Consider the following 27720-nt stretch of genomic DNA (forward strand, 5'->3'; position numbering starts at 1 on the left):
TACACTTATGATTCAGAACTTAAGTTAAAGTTCAGGACTCTATTTGATCAGAGTCCAGAACTCAGACTTTGGATGACAGAGAGGCCTGATGAGAAGACATGAATGAAAACTTGAAAGTCACGTTTTCACACCACGAACTGTATGTCTATGGATTTTTCATGTTTTTTTCAGAGTGTTATCAGCAAGATAAATGTAAAACTTCTGAGAGTGAGTAACGCAGTCTCCGGCATAGACACTGTCACCTTTATTTTATATCCAGAAATATGCAGAAAACAACAATATGAAGTTCTCCTGAATGACCAACCTACCTCAGCCATGACTTGGGCTGTTGACAGCAGAAAAGGTAAGATGATCCTTCACTTTTTGAGCTACACATAGGAAATAAATTCAGTTACCAAAGAAGAGAGTTTGTGATGCCTATCGTTTCCAGATATCTTACCTTCAAATAGCATCTTTCCCCAGCCTGGACTGCTCTCCATGTTATGGTCCCTCACAGTCATTCAAATTTGTGTCTTGAGAACTAACACTGGCAAAAGTTTTTTTATAAAAGCTTTTCATATGAAAAGTTAAAGGAAAAAAAAAACTGAAGGAAAAAATGACCTCAGCTTTCTTTATGTCTTTCCCTCTTTGAAATTAATTTTCTCTCTAAAATTAGAGTGGCATTAAAGTAGAATTGTGTAAGTGTATAATGTTCAAGAATAACATAAAATTCTGAGAGATGTAAGGACATGGATGTGGTACATAAATATTTGTGTTTTGCTCTCATCTATAGGAGGCAACAATGCAAGGCAGCCCCTTAAAACTCTGCAAGTTTTTAATGCGAACTGTTCCTCACTGTATTTTTCCCTCTTGCGTCCCTTGCTACTTTCTTATTCCTTCTCCACCCACTCCTGATGTTTCTGCATGTGTTTCAAGTTGTTCTGCTCCTTTCTGATTTATTTGTGCTGCGCACCATCCATAGTCAACTCAGGAAAAAAAGTGTATTTGCAAAGACAGAAGTGGGAACGCGGTTGCGTTCTGTATTATTTTTGGCGAGATACTCCGGGAACAATGGGTGTTGTTTGGCAGCTAGCAACAGGGAGGCTGCTTTAGCGAGGTGGCAGTTTAGAGCCTGGACGAGGGGGGACTGTTCCTCAGAAGGCTGTGATTCGTTTTAAGGTATGCAGTGGCGGTGGGGAACGCTGGATGAGGGTGAGGAAGCCGAGCTCAACCGCTCCCAGCGCGGCGCTGCTCCGCGGCCGACCGCCAGGTGGCGCTGTGGCGCCTCGCGGCCGCGGGCGGGCAGCTCCTGCCCTCCGTCCGCCTCGGCGTCTGGAAATGGGAAAATCCCCCCGAAAATCACAGCGTCGCGTTCTACCGTGAAGCCAAGGGGGCTCAGCTCGAGTTGCTCTTGCTGGGGTGGCGAGTGAGGAGCTGTCGTGTGCGCTCTTGTTTCAGTGAGAGGCGGCTTCAGCTCAAGAACCGGGCAGTCACTAGCGTATTCCTATGGGATGGGTGGTTAATCAGCAAGGATAAACACCAACAAGAAGGATTATGAGCCCGTATGTGAATACAATGGTTTTATTCCAATAGTTATTGAATACCTTCTGGGGAAATGGGGGTTTGTTTGGCTCTCGTGGATGACTCTGATTTCAAACGAAAAGAGGAGAGATTCAGATTGGCTAGAAGGAGGATGGTTTTTAACAATAAGCATGGTGAGGTGTTGGAACAGGTTGCCCAGAGAGTTGGTGGAAGCCTCATATCCAGAGGCATTCAAGGTCAGTCTGGACAGGGCTCTGAGCACCCTGATGAAACTGTCCCCTTTCACTACAGAGGATTTGGGCTATAGGTGACCTTCAAGGGTCCCTTCCTATTCAAACAGCTCTATTCTATGGTATGAACAGCACTCAGTTCTGTTGCTGAGGTTGAATTTTGACCTTAAAACCCTGGCAGGGACCCAAACCAAGAAATCTGTGTGGGAAAATGAGGAGGGAATAAATAAGCGTATCTGTGCTTTTTGCAGAAGTAAACTGTGACAAAGGTGTGAGTTGGGATGGAAGCTACTCAGCGTGGTGGAGCTTGTCTCCCAGCTGCTGCTGCTGAAAATAGCCTGGGGTGAGTGTATGGGATAGGTCCATGTGGTGCTGTTCTGCCACGAACAACAGTCCTTTTTAAGTTTACCAATGCTTTCTCCTCAAAAGAAAACAGAAAAACAAAAACTTAATTCTGTAAAAAGTTAAGTCCAGTGATAGGTTATGGTGGTAGGTTGTGTTTCGTTTTTTTATGTATTTTTCCTCTGGTGAATTTAAACCTTCATTTTCTCTCTGCCAAACAAAAGTGGCAGGTCTAAGGAGTATTAGGTAATTGTGGTTGTCAGACTGCACATAGTGCTGGGGAAATATTAATTGCTGTGTTTTTGCCCAAGGCTTTATGCAGCAGCCCCTTCATTTACCTGGGAGCAGGTCATTTTCCTCCCGTTCCAGACTGTGTACTGTTGAGCAGCATGAAAGGATTCCTGTACGGCTGCACTGTGTGAGTAGGCGGGCATCTCATTCAGTAATAATTTCTAATTTATACAGCCATGAAAATCTGCTGCTATAAATAAATAGTTCTGACTGACTTTGCGTGCTTACTCAAAACAAAATGTGTGTGTGAGAGAGAAAGAGACTGGAAGAAAAATCTAGTGTGTAAATGTCATTAAGACCAGTGTTCCCCAGTGAAGCCCTCCTGAAATCATAGGGAAGATGTTTGTTTTCAACAGTACACACTTTCTTCCATACTCAGCTTTGTGTGTGCATTACAGAGGAAGGAGCAAAGCAAAGTTGAGATCCTGGTGTTTCTGTTTTGGAGATGAGTATTCCTGATCTCCCCTGCAAGGCACATAACCCAGACCCAGCCTCTCCCTCCTCCAGTCAGCATGCAGAATGTGGCAGAGTGCAGAGGCTTCCCTGAATCCTCACCAAAACAAGTAACAAATGCAAGAGATCCTGCTTGTGCTTTTGCAGTCCAGTAGGAAAGTCTTCAGCCTCAGAAGCCACAGTAGGAGCCCAAACTGCCCTTCAGATCCTCAGACAGTAACACCCTGGTGAACTGTGTGCACAGTAACTCTGAGCTATGGGTTTGGGCAGTGAAGACAGAAGTATTGCAGCTGGTTTCAAACCCTCATTTAAACACAACACTAATAACAGAGATCTCTCCATTTCACATTGACCATGAAGGAGTGCTTACACCACTGCCAGTTTTGTCTGTTTATTGGAGTTTACAAAGCACATCTCCAGTGTTTTAGATGTTAACAAGATGTTGGGGCTAATAACAGAAATCAACTATATTGAGCGAGTTTAGTAAACATGTGAATGGAGTGTAATTATATGGCAGGCAGCTTTATGTTAAACAGTGCTTTAAATTAACGTGCTTTCTGTCAAAGCAATCATACAGTCAGTATAATTAGGTTACTTTTGCTACAAGATTAACTGAAACCAAGAAAAAGGAAAAAAAAAAGTCACATTCAGATTTCGTATTAATGTGGAGGGGGAGATATTTTGCACATTAATATTCCAGAATGTTTCTCATTAGAAGAATTTGGCTTCGTGGAGAACTTTCTGAGCAAACATTCCTAATTGCAGTCCTTGTTAGCCCAATTTGTTATCTATCTAGCTTGGAAGTCACAGCAGTGTTAAAATTATCCCTCGTCTTAATTTCTTCCAGACTTGATGAAAGGCAATCCAAACAAGAGCTGGCTTGCGTGTGTGGGTCCTTCAGGGAGCAATGCCAAGTTGTGAGGGAGTTCATTTACCAGTGACAAGTTTTAACCGTGGACGCATCCTGACGTACGTTGTGCAAGAGATGAGAAATCTGTGTAAACACAATTTTCTGATTCATAGCAGTTGCGGAGTTATCATAGAAGAGGCAAACGTATCACATTTTCCACCAGTTTTCCATATGTCTGACGACATAATGGCTTCACCAGAAGCTGCAACGCGTTGGAGAAAGGATTTATCACAGCTGCATTTATTTTCCTCTACTTCATGGCTTCAGCATTCATGGAGAGATTGTTTGGCTTGAAGAGGAGGGTTCACTTGCCTTTACGTTTGTAGTCCAGTATTACTATTGAATCTCCTGTTCCAAAGCAGAGATAAAAAAGGATGTTAAAAAAAAAGAAAGGCAGATTGGAGAGAGAAGTCCTCAGATAAATCAGGCACACTGCTGTGAAGCTGTCCCCAGCCTGCCAGCATGAAGTGAGCTCGGTGGGGATCAGGAGCAAAATGCTTTGGACCAGCTGCCTGTAGAAGTCAAAGGAGCCTGGGATGTCCCTGGCAAGTAAGGGATTGCTCAGTTTCTGCCAGAGGCACTTGCAATCTGCCGAGGACCACATCCTTGGTTGAGAATAGTGGCACTTCATAAGCAGAAAAAGTGTCTGCCACCAAGCAGCCTGGTTCACTGCACTAATATGTGAGAAGCTTTCAAAACAAAGCTCCGCTGAAAAGGCAGCAGATATGAATCCAAGCAACTGAGATATCTGTAGGATGGCACAGGACTTACTACTGAACCACAGCTTTTTGAGAGCAGCTGTGCTACCAGGGGCACCTAATGTGGCAATAACCAAATATGCTGGGGTACATTTATCAACTGGAGCACCATCTCAGCTTCTGCTCTCCTGTGTTGATGATCACCTGTTCACAGGGAGACCCCTTTTAAAGGTGCTGCATTTGTCTGTAGAGCTCAGAGGCTCTGAAACACTGTAATTGCTGTGTTTTATTTATCTCCAGCCTGCACAGCTTGTGGCGATTGTCCTGATAAGGAACAAAGTCCTGGCATTCCTTCCTTCCTAAACAGTCCTGTGAGCATGAAGTGCTGACCAGTACAAAGTTGGTGGGGAATAACAGACTCTAGCCTATGGGGCCAGAGACAGCATATTAGCAAACACCTGTTCCTATCTGCCCTCCAGTGATGAAATCATAAGCCCTGGGTTGCCAGAGCTTCCGACTGCGTGCCCCTCTCTCCCCAGTGGATCATCAGATAAACCTGTCAGCACCACCAGGGCATGTGACAGATGGTGTGGGTTCCCTTTAAACAGCTAAACTCCTGTACCGAGGGGTAATCTGCAGCTCAGGGGAGTGGCAAGTATGATGGATATAAATATGCCATCACAAGTATGTGGCATAACTAGGACGAATGAATGAGGCAAAAGTGAGTATTCATATGCAGTTTGCAAACTCTGGCCTGTTAAACCCTCTTAAATGGGAGTCCCATTCATCACTGGCAGTACTATGAGACTGTAGACAAAAACATTATCTGATCACTGAAATAAATGGATATACCTTGGACTGTTATTCTTCATTCTTAAAGGCTTGATAGAGCAAATGTTCTTGATAAAGAACAAATGAAGATATATTCTAGAAAAGAGGCTGTGTTTAAAAATCCCTCCTGGACCCTACAGAGGCAAGAGGACTGTCATATTGAAGGGTGGGTTCTACCTCTGTACTGACAATTAGTCACAGAGCATCAGCATTTTAGGGTTCATACAAAAGCTGCTGTCCATCAGCCTGTGCCAGCACAACAGTAGGATGACTTCTCACCCCACACAGCTATCCTCTGCACCCCTTCATTTGCCATTTGGGTTTCTGTAATCTCAACACAGTAGCTGCTCTTGATGTGAGCATCGGAGCTCTGATTGTATGGAGATTTACTTTGTACTGTACAGATTCCTCTGCCATCGTGCGGGCTGGGTAACCCAATAGCTGAACACTTGGTATTTAGGGAGCTTGGCTTCACAAGCACATAAGAAAACAAATAAATAAATAAAAGCCAGGGAAAACAACCCAGCACCTAAAACAAGTTTTATGGTTCTGTAAAATACATTTTGCACAAAGGTAATTCAAAAAGAAGGAAAATATGTTAAAGAGAAGATTGCCCTCCAACTTTAGCCTTGGGTGAATGTATTTCAGCTAACACTTTCCCAAGCATTCGGGAGCTCCTTTCTCCTTTGGGTTCTGTGAGAGCACATCCATCTATGCCTAAGGCTGTTGCTAGTTGCTCACCTATTGCTCCTTTTCACCTGCACTTCACAACATGAAAATGAAACAGCTGCTGAACATTTTATCAGACCTGCTAGACAAAAGGCAAATGAATCCTTCACATCTTCAAACACTGGTGCCAGAGACCTCACCTGAAACGCTGCTCTTTCTGAATTGGGGAACTTTGATCCTGAGGATCTGTTTGTCTCAGCTGGAGCAAAACCTGGGGGAAGGTTGCTTGGCTTTTCTGTTCAGGGTTCTAGTTTTGCAGGTCAGAGTTGCCGGCGTGATGTTTCCTACCCATTGGGAATGAGAGAAGCTATCACACGGTTCATCTTTGGCACCCAAACCCTGCAACCAAATTCTTGGGCCGAGGTAAATTTATGGCAGTGAAAGAATCAGCCCATTGTTTCCATTTATCCTCTTTGGAGTTTCTGTATTGCTCAACATTGTCTAGTACTCCAGAAACTCTGGGATTTAAAACAAAAAAAAAGTCATTACTTGGTACTATTTTCTGTGCCTCTCGGCCTGTGCAGCTGGGTTGCCTTAGTTACCATGAATCCAACTGTGCGACTGGAGGGAAAGGCAAGTGAGAAATAATACATTTTTAAAGCCTCTAATACTATATGAAACAGTTTGTCTATAAATAATAAAACAAATTTAGGATCTGGCATCTTTTGGCTGCTCTGAAAAGGAAAAAAACAAAGTTGTATTATTAAACAGGCTGCATTTTTAGCTCGCAGAAATGATGCTGCATCTTTTTGGTGGAGCACAGGGCATAGCTTTGAAATGACATGCTCGAAGCTGAAAGTCATTATCCTTGGACTTTGGAATAATTTGGAGCTAAATATACATTTATGGGTGGAAAAAACAGTAAACATTTATGTAGCTGATGCTCTTTGTTTTGGCAGAAGTGGTGGTGGCCTGGAGCTATGAAGGAACATGGCAGAATCCTTATGGAGCACTGTGACACAAGCTTCACTTGCAACCTACAGTTCTCTACAGGATGCGAGTCCACTAGGAAACCAGGTGTGATTCTCTTGCTGAGCTATTCGCTAATCACTTCTTGCTGCTTGGAATAAGCACAGCTTATCTCCATTGCTCTAGGCACAGTCTCAGCCTGCAGCAGCCCAGACAGGTTTTGTCCGTTCCCACTGCAAATTGCTTTGCTTTGTTGGTTTGAGTTGGTTTGTTTGTTTGTTTCAGGTGTGTGCTGTTTCTTTCCACTTATTTTAACTGCACCATCTCTTACTGTGGTGAGAAGGTGAGAAGGAAAAGGGTAGGGTGAAAGAAAAAATACGTGAAGGCATTTTTGTTGCAAGGAGTTAGGTATGTTTGAATTGCATCTTCATTCTATTTGCAGCTGTTTTTACTCTGGCAGCGTTAACAGATGATTTGTTTCAGTCAGGAATACATTAAGATTCTGGCACACTGTAATTTGGAATACCTTCCCTCTGGCTGTGTTTCAGCACTATTGGGATCTTGTTATCAATACCAGCTTAGGGAAGTCCTGCCTTTCTCTTGGGCGGACACAGCTGGGAAGTGTATCAACAGAATGATCTGAGCTAAAAACGACCCCTGCTCACAAGAAACAGACGCGGTGGAGTAGGAAATAGTTGGAAGTGGTGGGCAGGAGCTCATTGAGATGTTATCGCTCCCAAAGCCCCCACATAATCATACTGCAAGCTCAGATACCACAGAAGGATCAGCTTTTGGGGTATAGTTTGCAGCTTTTTGTATCAGTATGTGGCAAATCTAGGGAATGCCATAAGTCCTCGAGGTAAACAACTGAGGATATATTTGAAGAAATAAAGAAAAAATGCAAATCATAGATGAAGAGGCAGACCCAGCACTCAGACAGCACTCAGACAGGGCCTCCATGGATAGTGAGAGCACATCAAACATCAACAGAGAATATTGTGTATGCTGTGCTTGTATACATTCTCTGCTGTTACATTAAAACATACTCTAGACCTGAAATTACTACTAACTACTCACTGATGAAAAAATCCAATTCTTAACTAATGTAAGACCCGATATCTAGTGCAAGATTTAAGCTACCTTGTGGTGGTTGTATTGTGGTCTTTGATTAAACAGAGAAGTCAGAAATTACTCGTAGTAATGGTTGCTATTTATGTGACGCCTATTTAACCAGAGCTATTGCTGAGCGCCTGCAGATCTGATTTCAGTTACTCAGAATCCTCATCATGCATCGTATTTATGTAAGAATAGAATTCAGCCAAAATTTCCAAACTTGGTATGTAGAGCAAGTGTCTTGTTTGCAAAGGTATGAACCACTGAACTTGGTTATTCAGCACATTTGTAATTCAATCTGCTGCTCTGAGATAGCTGGGTATGGCTGGTGAGAGACTAGCTACAGACACTCCACTTCGGCTTGACAGGCATGTGAGACTTCACAAAATGGATCAGGCATCAAGTGCTCCCTGAGAACAGAGGGAGGTTGTCTTATTTACTTTCAGAGGTGTTTTTGCAGGGCTTTTTCTTTCATCAGAAATCTAGTTTAAGAAATTGCAAACGTTCACACATTTGTCCTAAATAAAATACACACGTTTTCTTGACAGAAATGCTTTCATCCTTAAAAACTTAATCTGGAATGAAAAAAGAAAGAGGCAACCAGAAGGGAAAATAATTAATAATAATAAAGTCCCACACCAGACACTCCAGCTTCATCAGTTCTCTTTCCTCCTCCAGCTGCTGCCCTTCTAAGAGACATCGTTTCTCCTAGCTGCTCATTTATCCATCCAAGTAAGGTTGACTTTCATTTTCTTTAAAGCATTACTGATCATGCCACTACTGAAGCCAAAGGGAGATGTTTCAACAGCCCATTAAACCTTTCCAGAGTGCTCCTGCACTCACAGAGCTTTCACTTGGATAGACTAATGCCTTCCTATAAATTGTTAGTAAACCATTCTGGAGTCTGGTGAACACCACACGATACAGATAAAAGAGTTTTAGCCAGAGCTATTTTCCTTCTCTGATCCATTGTTTGAGAAAGAATTCAAAATCTAGAGATTATGCTGGTGAGAGGCTCTTCTCAAGCCACATTGGAGAAAATTGGCCCAGACATTTGTTTTTGTTTGGTAGGGCTAGCAACCTTCCCCTGGTTTATCCTGTTTGTTACTAAGTACTTAGGACCTGTCAATATCCAAATGCCAGCGGCAGTGTACGAGTTTCCCTCTCCCTACCTGCCTTGGTAATTACAGGAATTCATTTTAAATGTATTTTTTTTTTCTTCATATGGATAGAAAGTAAAAAAAAAAAAAAAAAAAAAAAGACTGACCCCATATCATACGGTTGAGAAACTCTCCGAAGTTGTAGAAACAGACAACGACGACAAGGCTACTGACGAAAAAGGCTCCTAGGCCAGCTGGGCTGAATGAAGCAAAGAGAGGGTATACCCATTCTCCTGTTACAAAATAAATCCACAGGACCCTGAATGAGAGGGGAAACAACATTTGGTTAGGACCGTTTAGTTAGAAGAACCACTTGTTAATGTCTAGCTTCTAAAGGGCCATGTTATCAAAACAGTATTGATACTGAGAAAATTAGCTCAGCTGTTGATGTATCTCCTTGACATTTGGGCTATTTGCTGTGAAGCACACTTGAATCACTACTAAATTAGGCAGAATTTGGTGCAGCTTGAAATGCACACAATGCTCTACTGTCACCTTGGTGGCATTGGCTATCACAGCAGTAAAACAACATTGAAATAGTAAAATGCTCAGAAATACAGGTGTGCATTTTGCTGTAGAAGTGGAGCTTGTTCACGTGAGCTCACATAGATGCTTGCTCTTTAGCTCCTGTGGCTTTTTGGTTCCTATTGAGAATCTGAGGGCCTGTGGTGACAGAGGTGCTGTTTCTCTCTCTCTCTCTCTCTCTTTCTCTCTGTCCTGCTGATTGTTGAATGCTGTTTTGGAAAGCGAGATGACAGGGCATGGAAGTTATTCTCTTGCACCTTTTCTTTTAGTCCAAAATTAGAAGAGGATTAACAAGTGGGTAAGTAATAGATGTACCCACTTTGCTCTTTTTGTTCTATAACCAATTGCAATAGGTTTGGAAGAGAGAAAGAATGAAAAAGAAGAGGATGACTATGTCTGAGGTACGGCCTTTCTTTCCGCCTTTTTCTTCTCTGAAGAGGAGACCTGTGGCTGCTGCCAGTTCAGATACTATTTATTCTATTACTTACAGCTCATAGAGCAGATGGCAGCAAGTGCCTAGATTTAAGAACATAAAAATTGTATATAGATACAAACTATAGAAAACTGTATTTCTGTAGATGATATTATATATATTTAAATGGAATACGTAAAGAATATAAAATATACAGCAGGTCCCCAGTGATATCTGTGAGGCTATGGCCTTGTAGAGTAGGACAGAACTTACCTAAAATTATCATCTGGGACAAAACAGTCCTGAAAGATTTAATTATTGGCTAGAGAACACACCTATTGAGTACTTCCTACCACCAGTGTTGACATGGAAATGCCATGGCTCTCTCTGAAGGTGTCCTGCCTTGCTGGAGGCATCATGCCTCAGAGAGAGAAATGGGAACAGACTGTCCAACCAGCATGTCACAAAACTAAGAAGTGAGAGAGTGCTGAGGAATAAAACATGGCTGAAAGGATGGCTTCTTGTTTCTCCAAGTAGAAAAGGAAGAGGTAGATGAGAGAGATGAAGAGGGTTAGTGATGGAGCTGTCTGCGCATGAAGACCTGAAGTATATGGATTCATTTGCCCAAAGAGGTGGTAGATGCTCCATATCTGGAGATGTTCAAAGCGTTGGACTAGGTGACCTTTAAGGGTCCCTTACAACTCAAATGATTCTATGATTCTATCATTGTCCAGATTCAGGAGAGGTTCTATCATCAAACAATCTGGGCTGCAACTCAGCCATAATGAGAAAAAGGCCTGTGCAAAGGCCAGGGAAAGATGAGTAGAAATACTGAAGATCAGGTGCTAACTGGAGCTTGTGCAGTGCAAACATCCTCATGCTTTCTTCACTGTACTGGGGCTGCTTCTTAATACATCTCAACCAATAAAACTGTGCAAAAAATGCCTTTATATAATATGGAAATAGATTATCTTGATTTAATTTAGCTGGCTGGAGTTCCTGCTAGGAAGCACTTCAACTGGTAATTTTGAACTTAAAAAAAATTACTTGACTGTTCAGCAGCACTAAAGCACTTTCAGCTTTCTGACCTGGTGGAAGTTGTGCATAGCTAGGTTTTTGTCATGGGACATACCTTCAGGTTCATGAGTTTATTCATTCTGACCACAGAATGGCTCAATGCTTTCAATGTGATGGCTCCAGGAGTAAGGCAGGAGATGCGAGATCCATCCATGCAAGAATTAACAGGCCGAGCAGTTCTCTTTGCCTTGATGTCATATAGCTGAAAATTAACTTTTCTTTTTTAATCCTATGGATATTCAAAGCTATTAGAGGCAAGTATCTGGTGCAAGAAGTCACCAACTGCTTGATTTCTCACTGCCTTGCAGAGACCTGGCAGCTCTCAGCCCATCGATGCTAGAAGAGGGACAGTGTGATGACAACAGTGGCAACTCAAAAAGAGGCTTTTAGGGAGCACTCTGTGTTGCTTGTGAAACATAGGCAACCAAATAGGGCTATTTATTCAGCAGGTTGCAGCACCAACAGTGAAATATGTGCACGTGTTAAGATTTCAGTGCATAGACTGAAAACCTTTTCTGTTAGTTGGAATCTTTTGTCTCTGGCTTCAGGTGCAAGGATGGCAGATGGGAGGTTACTCATTATCTCAGGAGAGAAAGTGGCAGCACTGTACTCCTAAGAAGCCTTTATTCCAGGTACCCGGGCCCTGGGACACAGGGGACAAGAACAACAAAGAGCCCAGCACCATGCAAGGCCAGTTCAGAGAAGATACAGGAAGGACACAAACAGGCAGTCTGATCAATTTCTGACTGAACAGGATCTGCGAGAGCTGCCTCCACTGTTAACATTCCCCATTCATTGTTAACATTGGCTGGAAATCAGGGGCAGAAGATGTTGTCCTGTGGTCACAGCACATGGCAGGTTGCTTCTGTATCCACCTGTGACCTACAGTGCCGAGGCAGGGTGCTCACTGGGGAGCTGGGGAGTGGTTCTGTGTGCTTCAGACTTCCTCATGGGCATCAGTCGGGACTGACTGGAAAGGACTTGGCAGGGAAACACATCTCTCACAGTTGTAATAGTATTAGGCTGCGGGCTGGATTAGGATAAATGGCTCTGAACTGGGTTGCATAATGTAGAGCTAAAGTCTGCTGCTTCCAAAGCTGCTCCTGCAGGTCTCGCATCACAGGAGTGTTTCATCTGTGCCACTTATTTTCTTTTCCTGTGTTTCATTCAGTGGGCTGAGAGTACTCTCATCTAACGAGTGGGTGGAAGTGGGAAAGCTGGATCCCTGCGTGGTTACAGCTGCTTCTCAGAAAGCTCAGGGTGAGCATACCCTGAAACTATGCACGTCCACTCCAGAACTGAGTCTCAGAGTGATCTGAAATGTTGGCTGCTACCCATAACCTGGATGCTATGAGCAGGAATGGATGCAAATCCCAGCTCCAGAGGTGTGCGGCACATAGAGGAGGTGGGTGGAGGGCTACAGATAGGGCAAGGCCTTACTTTATGGCCTTTATCCTCTCAGGATCCCTCTCAGACAAGGTGGTGATAAAATTGGGCACACTGCTGGAAATGTAGGTGGTGTCCAGCAGTGGAGATGGAGGTGGAAGTGGGGCAGATGCTTTCTCGGTACCTGTCACTTTGCACCTGACTCTGATTATCACTTCCTAACTCAAGTTTCTAAATCCAGACTTGTGCCCCTGTGAAACATCAAACTGAGTTCTTCTTCCTTACTGCTCCCCTGGCTCCTGGACTTTGAAAGTTAGCGTTTTGGCAGTAGTCAAGACAGAAAGCAGGGGTAAATGTGGTGGTACTGATGGAAATAAAAGGGGAAATTCAGCCCAGCAGAAATAACTCAAAGTGCCCCAGCATTTCTCATAATGTAGGACCGTTTTTTAAAGAGGCGGTGGAAGAGCAAGGGGTACCAGGTGTGGCCTCAGGAGATGTACTGAGTCGGAAGAAACCTTCTCTGCCTGCATCTGGAAATTGTCTTCATGAGTCTCACCTGGTGTTTAAATGGCTTATCCACAGACCAGACTGTTGTCTGCGAGGGAGCTTAGCATATGTGTAGAGTGTGGCCTTGTTTTACAAAGCAGGTCACTTGAAGTATATGTTTTAAAGTACATTATTCTTACCAACTGACATAGAGAAAAGAGGCGCATCCTAATAGGAACAGTCCCTTCTTCTTTGCTGGGTAGCGATGCGGTGTGGCAAGGATTTCCAGGAGAGCAAGAGGCAAAACAGCTGTGTGCTATGGAGAAAAAAAAGAGTGTGTCACAGAGTAGTTGAGTTGCTGCTCACAAGGCTGTAGAGCCAGCATATGGGCAGAGGGCTGTTTAACAGTGCTGGATGTAATTGCATACAAACACACATCATTTTTCATAGTGAAGAAGCACCTCTACAGTAACAAGCACTGTCATTTTCTTGCCAGTATGTTGTAAAATTTTATAATGAGGTCCACCTGTAGGAAGGTCTGTGTTACTTTGAAAAAGATGATCTTTCCTTTCACATCTTTTCTCTGTACTAGCAAACAACAGTTCTAAATCTCAGTGCCTACCACAGAAATTGCAAATAACACTGGGGAACAACACAACAAAAGCAGTCAATGAGGTACAATGGGGAACACTATTGCAAAGTTTGTTGCCAGCTAGTCAATTAAAATCCTAGTAACTAAATAAATGGTCTCAGTGATAGATGATGGGAGAATGTGAACAGGACAGCAGAGAAAGATGCACAGATTTAAAAAATAGAAGAAAAAAAAAAAAGAAGAAAATAAACCAACACTGAAGTAATAATTTTTTGTTTCTCCTGTAAAGTCACAACTTGCTGGATGTGCAGTAGGACATTTCCTCTTGTCCAAAGGAAGTGGTTCTATTACCTTCAGTGTATATATTTGTGAGAAACTGTTCTAAGTAAAAGGTATGGTATCGAAAGATTTATTGCTGTATGTAGTATGAGATACCTCAAATACACATTAAATTCCTTAGATGCACACTGATCTCTAAATGTGCATGTGCATAGCATGGATGAAAACATTCTATATCTGTTTCTTTAAGAGGCAGACATCCATTTTTGTCTGTTGCTGCCAAGTAACAGCTGACAGTACACACTCCCTCAAGACCCTCAGTGTACCCGCGGGAGTTGCTATTCATACCTGGCTGTCGCACTACCAAAACAACCCATCTGTCTCAGTTATTATTTCTCAGAGAAAACAGAGAGAAACGATTTACTTGATGTTCCAGTTTCTCTCACTTATTGGCACCAGTATTTTCTTCTGTTCTGCTTCACAAAGGTATTCTTCAGCTCTGTGACCCTGATGGGTGATGGGATAGGTCTAGTTGTATCATTACAAATGATTCCCTCACTCATTTAACCAGAAAAATGTCTCCAGTGCATACGCTTTCTTTTCATATATAATCCCTGTTACAATCTTTCACTCAAAAATCTATGCATTAGGATGCATACCGCCATCATAGTGGTGGTTAGTTTTGTTTTGTTTTTCCTATGAGTGGGCAGCTGATTGTCTTCAAACAAAAATGAGATGTCCATGGAAGACGGCAATGATAGAAAACTTCTTTGTTCTCACAATTAGGGTTTAGCCTTCACAGTGGATTTGTCCATTATGCAAAGTGGATATAAGTCCTGGTTTTCATCTGACATATAACAGCCTACAAAATTCCTTCGGGTAACAAGAAATGCCATTGCTAGTACTTTAATTAATTTAAACAGTTTTAACAGCTATAAGCTGGTTGCTCCAGCTGTATTTCTGCTGTACTAAGAAGAATTTAGTACTAGTGACCTGGTGAAATAATCCATTGTTGAAGCAAACAGTTTTCAGGTAGGGTTTATTTTATACACTTATTTCCTTAGTTTGAGGCTTTTTGTTCTCAGGGTGAATGCTAAACAAGCACAATTCACCGGTATGATGCTGCTTTAATAGAAAATGCATGTGATGCTCTGGCACAATATTAACAGGAATCTTGCATGTAATCTGGGAAGTTACTGTTCTACTCTATTTGACACAGATGATATTTTGGCTTGCATTCTGCCTCTGATCAAGGACACCCCACTTTGACAGGGGCAAATAATTTGGAACACACCTAGAGAAAGAACAGCACAAATGACAAGAGAACACCAGAATGGGAAAGCAGTCCAAAGACAAGCAGAAATCCATTACTGAATCTTGAGAGAAAAGGAAAACGAGAGAGAATTTTAAAGACTTGAGATGTTGATACAGTAATGACTGTCATGACTGAGTTCTCTGCATCCATCACAGGTAGGACCAAGAATGATTGGCTCAGTTTCCCTCAAGAGAGGTTTTATTCTGGGAAACATCTCGTAAGGACAAGCAGAGAAGCAAGGACCTAGGGCAGCTGAACAACTGCTCTACAGAAGAAGCTAAGACAAAAACTTGAGAGTGTTTCTGCCAAGCCTCAGTTTTCTTCTGACTTAATAAACTGAACCATTCTGAAAAGCATGCAGAAGGAGAGGATGAAAGCTAGGAGAAACAGGGTGTCTCCTTTTCTGGAGAGAATGCAATCATGACTAAGACTACCAGCACTTCTACTTGCTTAACCAAGGGGAAGAAGAGAGAAAGGCAGTCTTGCACCTCATTTACAATTTCTCAATTTCTCTCATCTGCTTCAATCAGATGATGGCTCAAGACATCCTGCTGCAGCACTTTGACCTCACAAGGCAGCAGAGCAGTGCTCTCCAATATACTCACTGGGAGTAAAGGCAAGCCCACTACACTAACATGTTGACAATGGGGAAGTTTAGGAAACCAGTAGTAGTTGTGAGAGGCAGCTGGGAGCTCTCCTTTTTATTGCATGTTGATTTAGAAAATGCTGATTTGCTGAACTAGTCATTTTTTGGTAGGTCCTCCCCTATTGGAGAAGTTAGAGAAAATACTCAGAATCCTGTGGATCAAAAGAAGTTTGAAAGTCACTAGCAAAGCTGAAAATATAGGTACTTTTGGAAATAAACAAGAGTTTAGAAGTAGGAACAAGTTTATATTTCTGCTCTGACTGATTTATAAGTGTTTGAAGCTGAGATTCCCTCTTGCTGGAAGGGTACTGCTGCAACCAAGAGCAGGAAAATTGTGAGTAGGGCTGCCTGCCTCTTGTTTTGTGAACAGTTTCTCTCAGCTAATGGATCTATCCTGATTTGGAAGAGGAAAAAGGGGAAAGAGAAAAAAGTAGAAAAAATGATAAAAACAAAAAGAAAGAAGTCTGTTGTAGCATGGAAAGGCTTTTTTCCTCCCAAATCTAATAATGACACTCGTAGAGAATTTATTAATGCACGCGCCGTGTTTTCTATACAAATCATTGTAGATTTCTAAACATATTTTGCCATACATTAACCCAGTTTTACATAACAATGTATTTTTAGCTTTTCCTAGCTAGGAGATCGTTGTGTGTGCTAACTAGATACTCTGCCAAGGGCCATTTAAAATTGTTGTGCAGATAACTTCTCAAGACAGATAGTTCTGGGTTATTTCATGCACATTCAGAATTATAATGTTTAATCTTTTGGTTTTGGATATGAAGTTTCTCTTCTCTTTACACATACAATCTAGAAACCAATTGCTGGCTTGGAAAACATGTAGTAAAATCTTTCCTTGTGTCTCTGCCATCCTAGAATCTGCTGGTGACTTCACATGTTTCTGCCAAGGCCAGTTTGTCCATGAGTGGTAAAATCACAGTGGAATTTCTACTGAATAACAGAGCATGTTTACAAGACCAGATGAGTTCCTCACAATACATATTTATATAGCACATACCAGAGGAACGTGTAGCTTGCTACAGAATGCAGAGCATGCCCTTTGCCTATGACACTCCGTTAGCTTTCCAGATGACTTCCCACTCATAGCTGATAGACGCCGACTCTGGCAGCATCATTAGCAATAGGCTGTGTATCATAGCTAATCATGTCTGCTGAAAGGTTTTAAAGTCCTTTCACATCCTCCTCAAAAAAGATGTATTTTTTCTCTCTCATTATTTTTACCACTGGTCTCTAGTCCACAGTTCATTAAGCAAACTTTCAACCCTGTTTAGGTATGCTTTTTCTAAAGAGTAGAGCATTTGTATGGGGCCAAATTCAAAGACAAAGTTTTGCTTCTTTCTTTAAATAAAACTTAATAATTAAGGTCAGATTGACACGGATCAAAATATTGTCGAAATCTGTAGGAAACAGTGACTCATTTTTTTTATTTCAATTAACAGCTTCTCAGTTTCACGTATAAGCAATGAAACTGTCAAAAATAATTATACTGGAGAATGAACTATTTTACTGCAAGGGATGGAAAACTGGGTATAACAACAACAGTGTGTACTGGTCTGGCTGTCAGTGAACCAAACTGAATCACAGAGACATTTTTTATCTTGGTAGGAAAACTGTTAGTACTTATTTTTCTGTTCTTTGAAGTATTAATTTACTTGTCTAACAATCTCTGTTGAGGAAAGCTCAAAGCTTACAAGTTTAGTAAGGATAGAAGCATTTTGAGTGGTAATTATTTTATTTTTAGCGTGGAAAGATGAATGTAATGGGACTTCCAAAATCATCATTTTATTAACAAAACACATTTATTTTTCTGAATTCTTTTTCCAATCATTTGACTGAAAAGTCACCCATGGCTCTTTATGTCTTTTAGGATATTCAGCTTGGATTTGATTTCTTTGCTCTTATTCTGACAAACTAAGGTGAATCAGACCTAATTATAAAACTGTAAATTCTTCTTTTTGCTCATGAACTTTGGCATATGACTACAGGGAGAAAGGCTTCTTAAACATATGTTGAACTTTGTCTGAAATATTGGCATGTTAGCTTGTCTCCTACAGAGAACGATGAAATTATAACATTTTCCTGTTTCTCTCTTCTTTTGTTTCCTGCCCTATGTTGTCAGTTGTTTCCTAGGATACATTTCAGGTTCATGAGTTTAAACTGAGATAAACAGTCCTCACTGGATGTTATTTCCACTGTTGGGTAAGACCACATGGAATTTTCACTTCCAATACATGATATTTTGTGTAATTTGTGTTTCTTTATTCAACATTATATATTTACTGTGCTGTTGAGAATATAAGTAAAAGCAAGTTTCCTAGGGCTAAGAAGACAGGGTTGGTTAGAGCTGTAGTTCAGCTGCAGGTTCCAGCTTTGCTGAGCTTTAAGTCCATGAATATTCTCCCAAGAGCTGCTGAGATCACTCATACGCCTAATGCGTGCATTTCAGTTTGACTCAGTTTGACCCTATTTGACTCCAGAGTCAAGGAAATGATGCCACGGCTGACCATAGATGTTTGTTCCTCATTTGTCTGGATTTACATACCCTCTCTGTCTGCTTTCCATTAATATGGGAGACTTTAGCAGGGGATTTTTAAAAACATTTACCACTGGCCAAACTAAATTTAATTGGGCTCAGTTGGACACCATTAAGTGCATTTGAAGAACTGCCCATCTATTTTTTCAGGCAAATTCCCAACAGTGCTTGTCTGCTGAGAACGCTTCATGGTAGATACCCGTTTGTATCTTCTCATAATAAAACTAAATGGCTTCCTGTCACCATCAACACTATTTAGTTTTATACTCCTCATAACTTTCTGGATCCCAGCATGTCCTCTCCTTTCTTGGCTTCATCTTGAGATAAATTCCCTCTTCGGATTTATTTTGCTACGATACTCTCTTCATTCAAATGCCTCCATTAAAATTTTATTTTATTGTTTGTCCTCATCCATTTTTAATTCTTCTTCAAACCTTTTTTTTTTCTTTTTTTTTTTTTTTGGGGGGGGTTATTTTTTTGGTTTTGGTTTTCTTTTTTTTTGGAGTGGGAAAGATTTAAGCAGCATAGTTTAGTAAGATATTCATTAAGATATTTAGCTACATAACTGATTTCCTCTCAAAGTTGTCAGCTGTCTGTTACAATCCTAGCCATCAGTGAATGCTCAGGATGTCTCAAACTATTCAAACTTGTATAGATAGAGTAGGAAGTACAAGGATCTATCATAAGCAGATGTGGTACCAAATTAGCTGGGAAGCTACTGTTCAATTTAAGTCCAGCAGCACTCTGCACTGAACTTCAGCTACTCTCTGTGTCTGCCTTTCCCGAGCCTACTCATGCTTGTCTTAAAGGCCTTATTTTTTTCCATGTTTTCAAAGACATGTAGGTAGTTGGGGAGCACGTTTGGGAAAATGGATGAAACATCAGACCAACTGTATGATCAAAGGTAAAGCAGCATCAGAGGTGACATTTCCTGTAGGCATTTTTGCAAACAAGGTCCTGGCTGAATATCTGAATACTTACTAACAAACGTTTTGTATCAGTGTCAAAGACAGAATTTTAATTGCATTTCTGCCTGGCATTAGATGCATAGTCTAGGAGCTGATGTTGCACTGCAGCTGGAAGCTGACATGGGACTGAGATGACATCCTTCATTGTAGAATACTTCTATCCAGATGTTCCTTCTCAGGGTGGGACATAGGGACTGCACCTGTGCATGCCAGAGTAGCAGCAGCCAGGGAGGATTCCCTGCCATAACGTGTGTCTGTGAAACATATACTTTCTCCCTGAGGAAATGAGTTTATGTCAACAAAAAGGGAAACTTCAAAGAAAAAAAAATGTAGTGCTGGGGAAAGCGAAGCATCTTTGCACTTAAATTGTGTGGGGTGATTAATTGAATGTGCCATATTCCTCATGCACACTTTCTTCTTCTTTGCCAAAAGCTGAAAGTAATTGGAAGCCTACGAATGTCCATAGTTGCCAGACAGCTTACAATTGAGATACTGTGAAATGCAAACAAATTGAAATGTTTGTCTCCTGTGTAAGTAACAAGAATTATTAAACGTTAAATACTAATTGCAAGAATAACTGTTTGGGATGGCCACAAAATGAAACTGTTCTTTTGTACACGCCTGGAGCAGGAGTGAAATTGGAGTGGTCTGGACAAGCAGGTTTTGCTCTACACAGTGGTTTTGCATTCCCTAGACTGGTCAGTGTCACAGTAGCTTCCTTGAGTACAGAAGTATGAAATCATCCACATAGATACCCTCATACATGAGTAAGAGTGAATTGTATTCAGATACCTCATTTTCTTTTCCAGATGGAGGTAAACCATACTGTTCCAACACATTTCTATTGGTTTATCTGTGTCCACATATGGAAGGCAATGGTTTAACTGAATAACAAGCAGCTTGTAGACACCAAGAAGCTCCCAGATTAGAAGAAGAATGTCAAGTCTTGCTACCACTTCTTACTGTCAGGAACCTAAGTTGTTTTTTGACTTCTCTGCATTTACTTTTTGCTCTCAGGTTCTGCTTGTCAATTTAGCTTCATCAGAGCAAAGTTCAAACATGCTTGAAAGGCTCAGATGATATGACTTCTGTTGTCCACTTTGCTGAGAGTCTGCCAGTTAAGTGATTTTTTTTCTGTGCCTCAATTTATCATTGCTCCTTTTTAATTCCTAGCTATTAAGCTTACAAGGTCTTCAGAAAACAAGAACTATTCATAACTACGTGTCATTAGAATGCCTAGGATACTTAGATGCTATTTTTTTTTTTCAGGAAAGGAAAATGCTTTTTTTTTTTTAAGAAAATAAGTTCTACAGGAATTGGGACATGTAGACAAAAATAAAACAATAATAATAATAATAAAATAAAATAAAAACTCCTTTATGGAAAGACAACTATAGTATTTCCATTTTTGGAAATGCATCTGGTCAACGTTGAAGTATTTTTGAGTGATCTCTTCTGACCCACCATTGCCCTTTTTTGTTTAGCATTCAATTCCATCAGCCCCTTCAAAACGTGGTATTCCCCTAAACTACCATTAAGTTGAATAATACATGCATATGATTTAATCCAAGCTGTCTCCAGCAGTTAGTGGTCTTCTGGAGAGTATCCAGATATTGCTTGAAAAGAGATAACTGGAAAGATATAAACAGTTTTTCTTGATGAATAGACCAGCGTATCTTTTGTCCCAGACATCTCACTCTAGTACAAAATCTTGTAAAAATACAATTATTTTCTTGGAGACAAAAGTAGTGTTTTTTTCTTCTTCTGTGAATCTCAAAGCTTTGTACAAAAGCAGCATTGTTATCCCAGCCAAACAGAAGATGGAACTGAGGCAGAGCCTTTGGGGTAAACTCAGTAGAAAGGCTATAAGAGAACCCCACGTAGCTTGAAGTATTGAGCTTCTCTCAGTTATTAGTAAGATTCTTTTCTGCATTAGCCATCTTTTCTGCAGAATAGGAAATGTTTCAACTGAGTCTGCTAAAACATGCCTAAAATGGAAGCTTTGGATGATTCTGGCTACCTGGTGGGAAGGCGCTGACACCTTCCCACTCTGAGAGCAAGGAATGTGAGAAAAATAAGTGGCTAGTTCATTTTTGCAGGGAAAGTGTTGAAGTATCACTGTGGACTCAGGAAACTTCATATTCCTGAAGTGATTTTGTATGCTTGTTTTTTAGGCTCATTCTTTAGTTACATAACAACATATGCTTTCCCTGTTTACCATGTTAAAATAGTCTGAGATAAACTCCCACTGCAAATGATACAACACTGACGTACATTGCTGATACACTGATGTCTTTTTCCACCAAAGCCGGATAGATGCTGCCTCAATCTGCTGTGAACTGTCTGTAATCTCAGAGCCATAAAGAGTAGCAATGTGCAAGAAAGTGAGCCCAAAGAAAAAGCTCTGTTGGGCAATCAGTACTCGGGAGATTGCCCCTTAAAATGTTGGCAGCTCCTCAGATCTCCCCAGTGAGTATTTTGAACTGGAAGAAAGAAATACCTCAGCTAAGACTGAAGACCTGAATGTTGGTGGGCTGGAAATTAAGCTTTTTGTAAGACTGAAAGAGAGCTTCTTTCTAAAGGGCACTGAGGATTTATTTCCAAATCTTTATCACGGCATTAGAAGAATCTTTGCCTTCAGCAAAAAGAACTTTGCTACACACCTCAACTGCTTCCACAGCGACGAAGAAGTGGTCGTTCTACCAAACGCTTCTGTTTGGAGGGCTTACCAGATTAGTTCCAAGCTGGACAATGCAGTGCAGTGCACAGTGTGCTCTGGTTATTGGTGTACAAATGACTTCTATGAGGCCCCATGATAGAAGTGTCCCAAAACGCATGGATTATCAATTGCAGGGATCATTTTGCACTCATGGCAGGTGTCTTACACTCAATAGCTAAGGGAAAGAAAATTTACCACCCAGAAACTGTCAAGCACAAGATGTCTGCAGTGTATTAAGAGCTTTAGAAATAAAATACTAGGTTGTGATAGAGGCTTGCTTTATGTGAAGTTTCTCTCGTCAAAATAATTTTGAGGAAGAATTGTTTTCCTTTTTTAACACTCGTTTTTGACATTTCTGAAATGGAAAAGCTTTTTGTTGTTGTCAAAATGACTCTGTTATGAAATGTAGATGTAGGTAGGGTAAGGAAAATGTTATAACGAATACATTTTAGGAGTTCCTGCAGATAGTTCTACCTCATGAAATAAAACAGTAAGTTCTTGCAGCTCCTAACCTTCCGTGTCATAAACAAATGTGGAAATGGAAAGGGCAAATTCTCAGCTGTGTGCAGAGATTAAAACAAGAAGCAGAGCCTGTCTCCCCTCACCACCATTCTGTGCCACCCCCCTCCTCAGTACTTCTACTGTGAAGATTTTATAATTCAGCCAGTCACCAATACCAATCCTGGACCTGAAGCCATTATGATATTGGGAACAAAAGGAATCTTTTCTGGGTTTAAAAGGAATGGTGCCTTTCTCCATTTATTCAGGGGTTTGCACTGCTGCCTAAGAGCCCCAGTGGAGACAGTTTTGTGGGCAGAGCAGGTGATAAGGTTAAAAGTGCACGATGGCTGCTGTTTATCAGTCAGATATCAGCAGTGCGGACATGCCTACATGTGTTTGGATTCCATTCACATACATTCAAAAACACGTACCTCAACCAAAGGGCTATTCAAAACTCTTAACTAATTTACCTTAAAAACACAGCGTGGGCTGCTGCAGTGGGTTGAAAAGGGTTGCACTTAAGAAATGAAGTCTGGAGAGAAGTGAAGCTGAGACTTGTGTGTGCTTATTTCATACTTCCTGGCTTCTCCGATTCAGTCTAGCTCTGAACCTCTCCCTTCTCTCCCCCTTCCCATGAGCCCCATGAGGCCTCCCTGACCTTACAATCCACCCACGGTTTCCACGTTACTGTCATCCTCCTTACACTTGACTGATGAGAAATATGTGATTATTTAACACATCATAAAAACAGCCAGAGCAAATGAAGGAGAAATCTGGAAAGTATTTTTAGAAATCTGTAAACAATCATTTCAATTCAGCTATTCAAAGCTGTGCACACATTAGCTTATTAGCTGTTGAGCTGTCAGATGTTCTTGGTTCTTTCACCTTTTTAAAATAAAATTAAGAAACTCTTCGTTATAGTCCCAGCCATTTTGTATTTCATAGACTTCTGTTTGCAGAAACAATTTCTTTTTCGAGCTACAATAAATAGAGAAGGTTTTTCTTCCCTGTGACTGCACATCATTTCATTGGCTTCAGAGGTTTGACAAGCAATGATTCACTGACATTCCTGGTGTGCTAAAAGGCTTCTTAAGGCAACTTCAAGCACATGCATCTGTTTGTTGTGTACAGCTCAACATCAACGTCAGATAAGCAGGAAGGAGGAGGTGAGAAAGAAGAAGCTGTAAAACTTTTCTGGAAAGCTGCCCAACGCAATGGTGGGACACACACTGCCAAGGCTCTCTGCTGTGCAAGAGGCAGGGGTGTCTGTTACTCACCATGGTGTGATTTAACCAGGATGGAATGACTCCATCAAGGCTTCTGGGGTAAACGAGCTCTCGGTTGTAGGTATACAGGATCCAAAACGATATAGAAACAAACTGGAAACGAAACGCAAAAGGAAAGACATTTCAAAATGGGAGAAATGGAATTGATGGGATTCGGGTAGTGCTTTCGTTTTTGAGAAGGTAAAATATCTCCCATGGTGATATTGCCAGATAATCTCACGTATCTCGCATGTTACAGCATAAAGAATTTACATTGAGGTTCACTGTTCTGTGCTGATAGTGTGAGAAAACTCCTTTCATAAACTGACAGCACTGACATTTCTGTGGAATGCATGATTAACTTTAAATGTTCTTTCCCTGCGCAGATGGGATTTTTTGATGGTCCAAAAGTTCTCTTTGAGGGACTGGCTGTCAAGCCACGCTGCTTGGTAATGAAGTATAACCAGACCTCGCTAAGGCAGTTCACTTAAAACTTGGTCTACCTTCACAATTTATAAGCCCAATTTCTAATTTTCAGATGCAAGCAACATGGTGGACACCCATCTTTTCCAATAGAGGAGGATTTACAGTGGGAGAACTGAGAAGGAGGAAACAAACTCTGCTGTCAGCTACCGATAGCTGGAAGCTGATTTGCAGTTTCTTGGCCTGACTTTTTATTTGAGCATACCTTGTGCCTCCTGAAAATAAGCTGGGAGAATGCGACTACTTTGTACCTCTGTCCTGGTGAAGGTGCATGGGGGATAGGACTGCACACGGTGAATATTGCTGTGCAGGGAAGATAAATAAGCTCATGCCACCGTCTCCATCCTTGGCAGATTTTCTTCAGCGAGACAGCTGGCTGAAGTACTTGGGGACAAGATTTAAAAATGTTTCTCAGCCCAGTGAGATTCAGCGGTGATTGCAGGCTTCACTCGCACACAGTGGTACTCACATGTTAAAGTAACCCATGGGTTCCAACACCCAGCACCAGATAAACAGTACTGTCTGTGAGGGACTAGGTGGTCCGTGGTCAATCTGATGTAGGCTATGACTACAGTTATGTCCTGTGAAGCTGTACCTCTTCAGTGCTACTTTAAAGTCATGCTGGAGTTAGAGCAGGAGGTGTGAGGCACTGTTGTCTCCCAGGCACCCTCTCATGTCCTTCTGGCCTGTGCTGCCCTTTTGAGAAATGCCCTAAGTGGATCACTCCAAAGCTATTTGGAACATAAGATTAACAGGGGAGTTCTACTTTACCCTTTGGGGTCAATCTCTGTTCATTCGGGGACAGCAACCCTAAAGTTTTTGCAAGAGGCTTTGTATTCAATCATGGATGCTAAAGGATTACACAAAGATCTGAACACCATCAACTCTTCTAGATGGTCCAAATCTGTTTTCAAATGGTAAAAGAAGGTCTACATCCTTATTTATTTAACATACGTGCATGTTTTGCTATTCACATCTATGCAAATGTTATTTTTATGTACAGAGGTTACTTACTGTGGACACTGGGAAAGCCAGGACACTGAAGAGAAGGTCTCTGCTGGAAATTACGCACTTAGCACATCGCAGTTCCTTAATTAGCCTCAAGACATCAGCCAGGAAGGACACCCCATAGAAGACAGCCTGCAAAAACTAAAGTAATTACATCTAATGAGGGAAACTCATCCAGCTTTAATTAGCATGTTCCTCACTGAACTCCATTCTTGCTCTTCAGGGAGCTGTTTTGTTCGCGAGCTGCAAGCCCGCGTGAGGGAAATAGCTTTGGGCAAAATCTTTTTTACTAACTGCAAGTGATTAAATAAAGTAGTTTGGGAGATAACTTTAACAGTATCTCGTTTAACAGACTAAACAGAGATGTGTCATGTGATTCGGATCGAGGAATGGAAGAACATGTTGAAAGCAGCTCCATCGCACCTTATATGTTAACTGTTATGTTCAGTGTATCTGAGGAGGAGCAGAAGTAAACAAAATTTGCAATATGCCAGGAGGTGTTTCCTGTAAAGCTATTGCTTGATAGCTTCTCCCATGGTTTAGTCAAAGGCAGAGCCTTCTCTCTGGGGACTCACAGTGCAGCTGACCCCAGGGCTGTATAAGGCGAGTTCAGAATGCTCCACAATATAAAAATCAGCTGCAGAAGTTACCGAACCAGAACCTCTATTTCTTGACTCATGGGGATTCAGGGAAGGATTTCAAGTGCTTGGAAGTGGAAATCCAGACTTTACTAACTAACACTGAGTACATTAAATAATTTATAACTAATGAATTTTGGAGAGTGTGTGAGGTTTTTCTTATAAATCATATGCATGTTATGGGTGTAGGGCTGTAGGGTGGTAGGAGGATTTTGTAAACGTCAGGTAAGTGTAATGTGACAAAACAGAATTCTGCAAATTGCAAGTGAAATTGTGTGTAAAATTGTGTATTAAATTGTCAGAATATTGTGGTTTAAGCCAATAGTGTTTTTTCTGATTACTTCGTTTTCTTTCACAGTGCTACACAGCAGCTCATGCTGAACCAGATATGTCAGATACCCGAAGCCTAGCAGAAAAAATCTTCTCCTGCTATCTGGTGTTCAGACAGCTGAGTCTAGTTTGGTTCTGTTAATTTATGGGGTGACCTCTTCTTTAAGAGTAGAGTGGACCAAGGTGATGCAACATGGGGAAATCAGCCTACTGCAAATTCTGGACCAGCTACTGATGCTCAGATGCTGTACTGTTGCTTTCAGGATGAGATCTCTTTTGCCATGATCTTATTCTGAATCAATGTTTATTTCAAGAAAAGCATCTGAAGTTGTTGCTGATTACTTCATTAGTTTGTGAAAGAGCTAAGAAGGGTGGTGCTTGGGAGGGGACAAAATTAGTGCAACACTTCTCCTTCCAAAATCCCTGTTACGAAAAGGACTGAGGGAAGGAAGCACTGATTTCAACACACCCATCTTCACACTAGTACTTCTGCAAGCTTTGATAGAACATTTTAGAGACCAAGGCGGTCATTCAGGATGAGGTCACACATCACCTGGTTCAGCTGCAAAACCTCACATTTCTTCTGAAGTGCATGAGATGAACAGCTGCATTTTTATATAAAAATACATACATAGTTTTATTCAACTCCAAGGTGTCCAAACCAGCTCTTTAAATGTGAATTTCTCTTTCCCACTCTCTCCATCACTACTACAGTTAGCCTCTGTGGTTCCGAGCACAACTTCATAGAATGGCTTGTGGGTTGGAAGGAACCTCAGAGATCATCCAGTTCCAATCCCCTACCATAGACAGGATTGCCACTCAGTGTCAGCCAGGGCCCCATCCAATCTGGCCCATCCAAATGTTTCCAGAGATGAGGCATCCACAACTTCTCCAGGCATGAATCTGAATCCACTTGGGGATTTAGCCCTCCAGGTCATGGTTCTGGTTCATAGAATTATGTGCCAGAGCACGGTGTGCTTAGAGCCACACACACGCTCAACCCAAACACATGCCCAAGTGCTTGGCCTCACCAAGACAACAAAACCAAGTCCTTGAAGAGCTAAGAAAAACCTGGCAATAAACAGAAGCTCTTGTAAAAGCCTGTAGGGCCAGCAGTAACTTTCTGTAAAAAGCCTGAAAAATGAGCATGAGGGTGGTGACAGGCTGGTGACACATAGTGACTAATGACCAATAAAGCTGTTAGGGAAAGGCATGGTTCCCAGAGGATGGGACTATTATTATCTTGTTCATGTTCAGCCTTATATTAGTCATGGGACAGAGATAGGCTTCTCCCTCCCCGTGACCCTTCAGAATTAATTAAAACAAACATGTCTGAAAAGAAACAGAGAGTT

General features: G+C 41.4%; 1 protein-coding gene and 1 long non-coding RNA gene across 2 annotated transcripts in view; one reads left to right on the plus strand and one right to left on the minus strand.

Annotated features, from left to right (window-relative positions):
* The first annotated feature begins 266 nt into the window (after positions 1-266).
* Positions 267-4139, plus strand: LOC136058690 (uncharacterized). The gene is made up of 2 exons (XR_010623156.1): positions 267-343; positions 3685-4139. It is a non-coding gene; the product is annotated as an uncharacterized LOC136058690 (long non-coding RNA).
* The window catches only part of ADTRP (androgen dependent TFPI regulating protein), a 28897-nt gene continuing 5192 nt past the window's right edge, over positions 4016-27720 (minus strand). The window contains exons 2-6 of the mRNA XM_065752338.1: positions 25407-25541; positions 23922-24023; positions 13274-13389; positions 9295-9446; positions 4016-4095 (exon numbers count right to left, since the gene is read on the minus strand). Of these exons, the coding sequence (XP_065608410.1) occupies positions 4052-4095; positions 9295-9446; positions 13274-13389; positions 23922-24023; positions 25407-25541 (549 nt within the window). The 3' untranslated portion in view covers positions 4016-4051. The remainder of the gene's footprint in view (positions 4096-9294; positions 9447-13273; positions 13390-23921; positions 24024-25406; positions 25542-27720) is intronic.

This window comes from Cyrtonyx montezumae, unplaced genomic scaffold (assembly GCF_038088225.1).
Source record: "Cyrtonyx montezumae isolate F1298 unplaced genomic scaffold, pur_monq_1.0 scaffold_8, whole genome shotgun sequence".
NCBI classification, from domain to species: domain Eukaryota; kingdom Metazoa; phylum Chordata; class Aves; order Galliformes; family Odontophoridae; genus Cyrtonyx; species Cyrtonyx montezumae.